General features: G+C 41.9%; 2 protein-coding genes across 2 annotated transcripts; both read right to left on the reverse strand.

The window, feature by feature from the left end:
* Positions 1–1,828: 1,828 nt before the first annotated feature.
* LOC121992770 lies at positions 1,829–5,829 on the reverse strand. Its single transcript, XM_042547333.1, has one exon. It carries the CDS (start codon positions 3,704–3,706, stop codon positions 2,048–2,050), a length of 1,659 nt encoding a protein of 552 aa, XP_042403267.1. The 5' UTR covers positions 3,707–5,829; the 3' UTR covers positions 1,829–2,047.
* Positions 3,973–5,816, reverse strand: LOC121992769 (pentatricopeptide repeat-containing protein At2g33760-like). Its single transcript, XM_042547332.1, has one exon. The coding sequence runs from the start codon at positions 5,814–5,816 to the stop codon at positions 4,023–4,025; it is 1,794 nt and encodes a 597-aa protein (XP_042403266.1). The 3' UTR covers positions 3,973–4,022.
* Positions 5,830–8,474: the final 2,645 nt, after the last annotated feature.

Raw genomic sequence — 8,474 nt, forward strand, 5'->3', positions numbered from 1 at the left:
ATTTTCATTGAATATGAAGAATTGTGTCGATCTGCTAGTTAAAAAAGGTCTACCGAGAGATTAACTATACTGCATGTTTAGGGGAATGAGTCTAAAACTCAACATTTAAATCGAGTAATGGTAATCCAACCATTTTGAATGAAGATTCCAAGATCATGGTTCAAAAGGGACAATTAAACTATAAGATTTGAGACACCTAAGAGTAATTATTTCAACTCATTCCTAGAGATAAAAGGTGTAACTTGTAAAATGAATAAAGGATTAATAAAAATTCTTAATGATTCTTATATTATACCACAAAGGGTATAATAGAATATTATAAGATACTCTTAATAGGAGATCACCTATATAAGTGTGAAGACGGGTGACTTTAATAAAACATTTATAAATCCAAAGCTTTGTTCATTGCCAAAACGGAGACGATAGAGAACCGGTAAAAGCCTAGAGAGTTATTGTGGGGATATGATTGTCTTGGTTTACGTCGACGACTAAACAATTCAAGACATAGTTCATTGGGTAACCAAGTAAATCTGATCGTATTATACTACGGAAGGTTCAAAGTCATACTACAGAAGGTTCAAAGTCATAAACTACCTCTCCTAATGTGATAGTCTTCCAATGAAACTCTTGTTTGAGACTTGAAACTTATCTATAATTTCCATTTATATGGGAGATTATTGAAAATTTAGTTTTGATGACCAATAAATTAATTAGGTTAAGACGGTTGTCGTAAATTAATTTCTCGAGTGAATGAGAAATTAAAGTCTAATGAAAGGTTGGTTTGATATGATCGAACAGAAGTTTAACTCGCACGCGAATTTGATTCATGGATGAGATTACATGAACGATAACTCAAGTATACAGAATTATTGAGATGTGTGAAATTATATTAATTTCGTTCATTGATTAATTGATCAAAAAAATAATCGTGATTGTGATATTAATTAATTGATTAATTAATATTTATAATATATTAAGTAAATAATTAATTAAATTAATTAATGATAATTGAAAAGGTTGAAATGAAAAAGACACACCCAGAGTCTTTTCACCTCTTAGAAGAAACCTTTAATATCTTGGAAGTAACCCTTTATCCCTATAAAAGGAACTTCATTCCTTTGATTCAAATAACTCAAGACTCAAGTTGTAAACTCTCCTCTTAAGTTCTCTTCTTTCTCTCCTCTTAAGAGTTTCAAAGCTTTGAAAGTTCGACAGAGCTCAAAATTTAGAGTGTTTCTATTTCGAGATGTAAATCGTTGTATGTTGGAAGACGATTGCCAATAAACCATAAGCATTTGGACAGGATAATATTTTAAGGAAAGAATACCTAGCCTTTAACTCGACTTTAATACTCTTATCTTTAGGGATAAATTTACCTAAAGAGGGTGTTCGATATCCGAAGGGATAACTCAACGACTAACGAAATTAAGTCGATAACGACAATACCGAGAAGGGTACATCTATTAACCGAAAGATGTCTCGATAACCGAAAGGATATATTGAGAGTATAAATGGGACACCATTCACGTTGCCATACCAAACTCCACTAGATCAAGTCATCGACTCATCGTCAAGATTACAAATCGGATCCAACTGTTAGAACAACACAGCAGATCCATCTCCATATAAAATTTCCAACAGAACTACAAGAAAGACTTCTCAAAGTTTTATCCAATTTCCTACACATCTCAGCTGCCTTATTTGCAGTACTCCTAAAGGAGTCGCCTACTAACTAATAACGGCTTACCTTTCAAAGTACTGCACCTAAATAGATTACTCATGAGACTTCATCAAAAATGAGAGATATATTTCTATCTAAACAAGCCAGTAGAGCAGAATGATTCTGCAAGTAGTACATTAGAATGATTTAAAGAACATGGATGACAAGAAAACCTTATATAATTTGCAGAGACTGATATGAGAGCAACTATTATAAAAGATCAAGAAAGCTTTTACATACTTTCTGTCTGTGCTAGTGTGGAATCAACTTGTTCAGGTTTAAAACCCATGCTTGCCATCCTGGTTCTCAATTCTCATTGAAAAACAATCAACAGGTATGAACACCATGCCTGCAATCACTGGTGAGGTCATTGAAAGTCTCCAATTGCTTCTTCCCCCTCAAGAACACTTCAGTGTCCACCTCAATTCTCATGTAGCCATCAAATTCCACAGGAACACCATTATTGAGCTCCTTGGACTCTAAATACCACTCACTGTTCTCATCCCATAAGTCCTTGAAATCATCAAGGAAGTATGTTGAATACGCCTCCTTCAAAGGCTCAAACGAGGAAGTATCAGGCTCCCTGGTGGCAATGTACAACTGCCTTCCCTCCTCAACCTTATCCTTGAGCGTAACAAGAAGCTTCTCCAGTGAAGTATCAGCAGCGAGGTTGGGCCAGATCTCGGTGTTCTTCGCCTTCTCCCCTCTTACGAGGTGAACCGAATCGAAGTCCCAGTTCATCCTCGACGTGATAGCAGACACTATGTCCATTAACCTCCGGGACTTCCACAAGAGGTGCCATGGTCGTTGGATGACGGACTCCGTCTTGCCCTCGCACACTCTGTACCAGTAGTTATCCGGCTCGACCTCGCTGAACTGCCTCATGATCAATGAGTCGTTGACGCCGACGAGCGACATGGGCATGACCTTGATGTCGTCCACATAGTAGAGTTTTAACCCGTCCTGCTTGTGCCGTTTCCCCCATTCGGTCCAGAAATGGCCCTGCTCTATCACCGAAGCAGATTTCTTCAAGCGTTCGAAGTCGAAGTAGAACCTGAAGTCCTTGCCTTCCTCGTCCTGGCCCCTTCCGGTGTACATTGAGGAGAGGCAAAGGTCCATGTTCATGACCAGAGTTCGGTTCAAGAACTGCGCTTCGCCTAGTGCGCAGAGGAAGCTCCATAGGTAGTGGTTCATGCTCTTGCAGCGGTCACCGCCGCCCGCGTACAAGAGGTATCGGCCTGCAGCGAAAGCAGCCTCGGAAATGACTGCCGGGAGGGAATCTTCGAGCGGCTCCCCGACAACAAGCTCTGTCGCGTTGGCCGCCTCATCGGCCTTTTTGCGGGCGCCTATGCCCGAGTGAAAAGCCTCGATCTTGGAGACGGAGACGGCGCAATTTGGGGATCGGCTCAGGTGGAAGCGGCGGAAGTCTTTATAGAGCATGGGTTGGACGGCGTCCTTAGGACGGAACCGCCAATCAATGTCGCAGGACCCCGGGTCCCCGGCGACAGCCACCGGCTTTCCAAAGCGGTAGAAGTGGAGATCCGGGAGGGCCTCGATGGCAGCCCGCATCAGAAGGTGGAAGAGCTCCGGGTCTCCGCAGTCGATAGGGGCAGCGGGGTCACAGGCGGGGACGACGGCGGCGCCATTGGACGAGCTGGAGTTGATGTCGGATATGCCAATGAATGGAGCGGCAGCGGAAGAAGAGGAATTGAGGAAGTCTTCGCCCGTGCGGAGGACCGAGCCGTCGGGGAGGAAAGTTGCGTTGGAGGTGGAAGCGAGGAAGGAGGTGAGCTGGGAGGCGGCGGCGGGGGGTCGGAGGAGTGGATCGGCAGGCTGGTAGATGGAGACGAGGACGGTTAAGACGACAACCGCGAGGATGAAGGCGGCGAAGCAAAAGTTGCGGCCGCAGAATCCAACGCCGCCTCGGCCACCGCCGATGCGGACGTCGCCTGAGCTCGTGCGGCTCAACGCCCGAGCGCCCGTCATGTCGAGAAAGAGAAAGTAGTTGGATAGGATCTAGAACAAAAACTTTAACTGAGGTGGTGGATTGGATCCAGTTAGTGCTTGGCTGTCCGCAGAAAACAGAGTTTATGAGACCACTAATTCACCCTTGCAGTTCATTTGGGAAGCAATTGTTTAATGGACTGTGAAGCGTCCACGATGGAGAATGAGAAAACAACGTATTGTTGACTTGTACAAAAAGGTTGATGTGAGTTCCACTATTTATCATCTCGTCTGTGCAGCTTTTCAAATGATTTTTGTCCATCGACCATGTTAACGATGGTGTAAGATGCATGCTCTATTACCAATAATCTTGACAAGAACAAAAGCCCTGTTCAAAATGATGAAACCGACGGTTATCTCTGACAACAATTGCTCTCCTCGACACAAGCGATATGAACTTGAAAGCTGAATGGCAATCGCCGCACATCCTCAAGTTCTTAAAAATCTTAATGATTGTACTCTGAGAGGTAGTCATGAGCCCAAATGCCACGGCCAACTTCTCGCTGTGGAATCTGAGTGCAACTTCCCTTTCCTCTTCCTCCAGTTCGTGCAATGCCGCACCAGTTTCCGGCAAATAGCCTGCTTCCTTGATCTTATCCATCAATCCATCCAAATACCTGTAGATTTCCATGGTCTGTCGGTGAGATGCATCTCCCATGCGGAAGACATAGGGCACTTCGTCAATCTCTATCGAGCTATACCCGATTTGTTTCATCAATTGCCTGTCGATCATTAAGTCTCTTATCTTCTCCACCTGATCCATCCTGCCAACCGACGCATATATGTTCGACAGCAGAACATAGTGTGCAGGATTCTCAGGTTCGATAGCAAGAAGTTGCTCCGCCGCCATTGTTGCAAGTCTCAAGTTCTTGTGCATTTTGCAGGCCCCGAGCATGGCGGTCCATACTTCGGCGCTTGCCTTCCCTTCCATGTCTATCCTTATGAAACGCATTGCTTCATCCAGGAGCCCAGCTCGGCCGAGCATGTCCACCATGCAAGCCTGGTGCTCCACCCGCGGCACCAGACCGTAGTCTAGCTTCATAGACACAAAGGCCTCCCGTCCCTCGCATATGAGTCCTGCATGTGCACAAGCAGATAGGATCGCTACAAATGTTACATCATTGGGCAACAGACCACTTAATCTCATCTGCTGAAAGAGTTCGATCGCTTGCTGTCCATGTCCATGCATCCCATACCCTGACATCATTGCGGTCCAAGTAACTATGTTTCTTTCTGGCATTTCATCGAACACCTTTCGAGCCTTTTCTACATGTCCGCACCGAGCATACATGTGGATTAGTGAAGTGCCAAGGACCACATTGACCTTCAAACCTTTGTGTTCTATATAGTCATTCACCCACTGGCCAAGATTGAAGGCTCCGATATGAGAGCAAGCAGACAGCAAGCTCACCAGAGTGGTTGAATCCGGCTCCTCGCCTGCCTCCTGCATCTTTCGAAAGGTGACAACAGCTTCCTCGGCGAGCCCGTTCTGTTCGTACCCAGCAATCATCGCGTTCCAAGCAACGACGGTCCTCTTAGGAATTCTGTCGAATAGCTTCCGTGCAATGTGCAAGTTCGCCGACTTGGCGTAGAAAACCACCAACGCCGTCTGAACGAACCCATCGGACTCGAACCCCTCGACCAGGGACCTCGAGTGCACAACTCGGCCAGTCCTGGACGCGGCGAGATCGGCGCAGGCTTTGACGACGGAGGTGAAGGTGTAATTCGAAGGATCAAACCCGGCGGCGGACATTCGGCGGTAGAAGGCGATGGCGTCGGCAGGACGTCCGGATCTTGCAGCGGCTGCGATGAAGGAGCTGAAGAGGAAGGCATCCGGGTCGGGTACTGAAAGGAAGAGCGCGCGGGCGTAGGCCGCGACGGATGCGGAGGAGGACGACGAAAGGGCGAGGGTGAGGAGCTTGGTGACGAGGGAGCGGGTGCGGTGGAGGCCGACGACGACGATGCGAGCGTGAACCTGCTGCAAAGGGCGGAGGCGGGGCCCGGCGCGGAGGAGCGCTTCGTAGGTTGGGGAGTGCGTCGAGGGACGTGCTGCTACAACAATTCCGCGAGCGGGAGACGGACTCAGTTTCATTAGACGAGGCGGACTTGATGGCTGGTGCCGTGCAACCAATAGATCATTAGACTGCTACGGGTTTAATGAAGAAAAAAATAATCATTTGTTAAATCACAAAATGTCCGTTCTTAATTCAATTTAAAGTCAACTATTCTATATTAAATTTTAAGATTTAAATTGTAATAGCAGTTGATTACTAATTGCAGTTGATTTTTTGTAGCTACAATAAAATCATTATCTATTAAATTAATTTTGTTTATTAGAGAATAACAATATTTAAATGTGAATATTATTTAAACATAATTGAATATGTAAAAACTAAGAGATAGTTACTCTAACATGTAATAACTAGTCATTATTTTATGTTGATTTTGATTATTAGAAATGATAATCTAATTAATAGAATATTTTAATTAGTAAAATAAACTAAGTGAACTTTATGATATTCATTATATTTTAAATAAATATTATTTGATCATGATGTTGTGTAGAAATTAACAGACAATTGTTACAATATATAGTAATTGATTACTAATTTCTATACTAATGTCATTATCTTATGTTAATTTTGATTATTGGAAAATGATAATATATTTGAAATAATATTTTAATAAGTTAAAAAGATTAAAAAGACTTTATGATATCCATTATATTTCAAATTAATATTATCTAATTATAATCATGTAAAAACTAATTAACTGACACAACGTAAATCTTAAAATTCTATATTCTTCATTTAACATCATTTAACTTTTCTTTTACTGGGAGTCAATTTTGGTAAAATGATAGATGTCCATTTAATTTTTGTTAAAAAAAATCAGGAAAGAAAAAATAGAGAAAAAAAAATACACAAATTCAGTGGATTCAGTGACTTTGGGACAAACTTAACACAACGAACCTCGTGACTGCGCATCCCTAATACAAAGTTTTTGAAAGGTTTACAAAACTAAAAAAACCAAAAGAGAATAAAAATGTAAACTTATGCTGTTCGAAGGCGTGAAATTGGAAAGTCGAGAAAGTGATTATTTATTGATTGGATGAAGATCTTATTGTTGGAAATGGGGATAGTGGGGAACGTGGCTCATGTTCCCCACTACTCATAATGGAAAAGGACCATTATACCCCTAGTGGATTTCCCTATATAAAGGGGGTACATCCAAGGCTCAGGGTGTGGAAATCGCAAGCGTGCGACGAGAGTCAAAGGAAAACATCCAGGCTGAGAGGGATTATATTAGCCACTGCACTAGTGTCTGTCCTAGTGGGAGTGGTAGTTGCCTATCTAGTTTATTAGAGTTCTGTTATTTTTATTGTCGTTTTATATGAACAATAGTAAGTCCATTTCATTCATGTCAGTTGGTTATTTGTTAACAATTTGCAGCAAAATTTTATATTAATGATATATTCATTTAGTTATGCTATTTACTTGACATGATGCATGATTGGTTCATGATGCATTAAATGATTAGTTCATTTAATTTAAAAAAAAACATGATATATTAAATGATTAGTTCATTTAATTAATGAAATCATGATATTATAAATGATTAGTTCATTTGTTGGGATGTATGTAATAGAATTGATTAATATTAATTTGATTGGTCATACGGATGATGAGTGAAAACATAGTTGTCACTTGATTTTGTAAACCAACTCAAAGTAATATTAAGTCAATCATAAATTGCATACATATGATATACACTGAATACTAAATAATTTATTTATTTATGATAGATTATGGCAACCAAAAACATAATAGCTGAACTCAACAAAGGTGAGAAACTTAATGGGGATAACTACAAGATCTGGCACCTCAAGATACAATATGTACTTGAGGAACAAGAAGTTCTAGAGGCTGTAAATCAGGTTATGGAAGTACCTGTAGATGGTCCCACTGCACAACACAGACGAGATCTTGATGCCTATAAGGCATGGAAGAAAAAGGACTCCACTGCAAAGGGTATATTGATTAGTTCAATGGTAGACGACCTAATTTTCGAATATGAGTCATATTTTACGGCTCATGAAGTCTGGGTTGCCCTTAAAGAAAAATACAGTGGAGTAAGTCTGAGCAAGCTTCGACAGCTGACAATTAAATTTGACAGCTACAAAAAGCGTCCGAATATATCAATGGTTCAACACCTCAGGGAGATGTCGAACATGATTCGGGAGCTTAGAACTGCTGGTCATGAGTTGACTGATGAACAACAGGTTCAAGCAGTTATTCGTTCACTTCCAGATTCTTGGGAGACCATGAAGCAGACCTTAACTCACAGTGAGAGTATCAAGACTTTCTCTGATGTCTCACGCCATGTAGAATTGGAGGCGGAGAGAGTTGAATCCGCAAGGATTTCTGGACAAGCCTATGTGGCTGTAGGTTTTGTAGGATCATATGGATCCAAGAAGAAATGGTTCAAGAAAGGGAAGGGAAAGAAGAGGGAAGCTGCTGTTGTGGGAAAAGGCCCAATCAAGAAGATAGTCAAGAAGACTGGAAAGAAACCTAAAAACAAGTTAACTTGTTTTAATTGTGGCAAAAAGGGCCACTTTGCTCGGGAGTGCACTGAGCCGAAAAAGGTAAATCCAAGTATGTCTTCTTTTCAAGAGCATTTTGTTGCTAGTTCAGTGTTGTTAGCTGATTCTTATCCTTTGTGGATTATAGATTCGGGAGCAACCAACCAT

Source organism: Zingiber officinale, chromosome 6B (genome assembly GCF_018446385.1).
Source record: "Zingiber officinale cultivar Zhangliang chromosome 6B, Zo_v1.1, whole genome shotgun sequence".
In the NCBI taxonomy this organism is placed as follows: domain Eukaryota; kingdom Viridiplantae; phylum Streptophyta; class Magnoliopsida; order Zingiberales; family Zingiberaceae; genus Zingiber; species Zingiber officinale.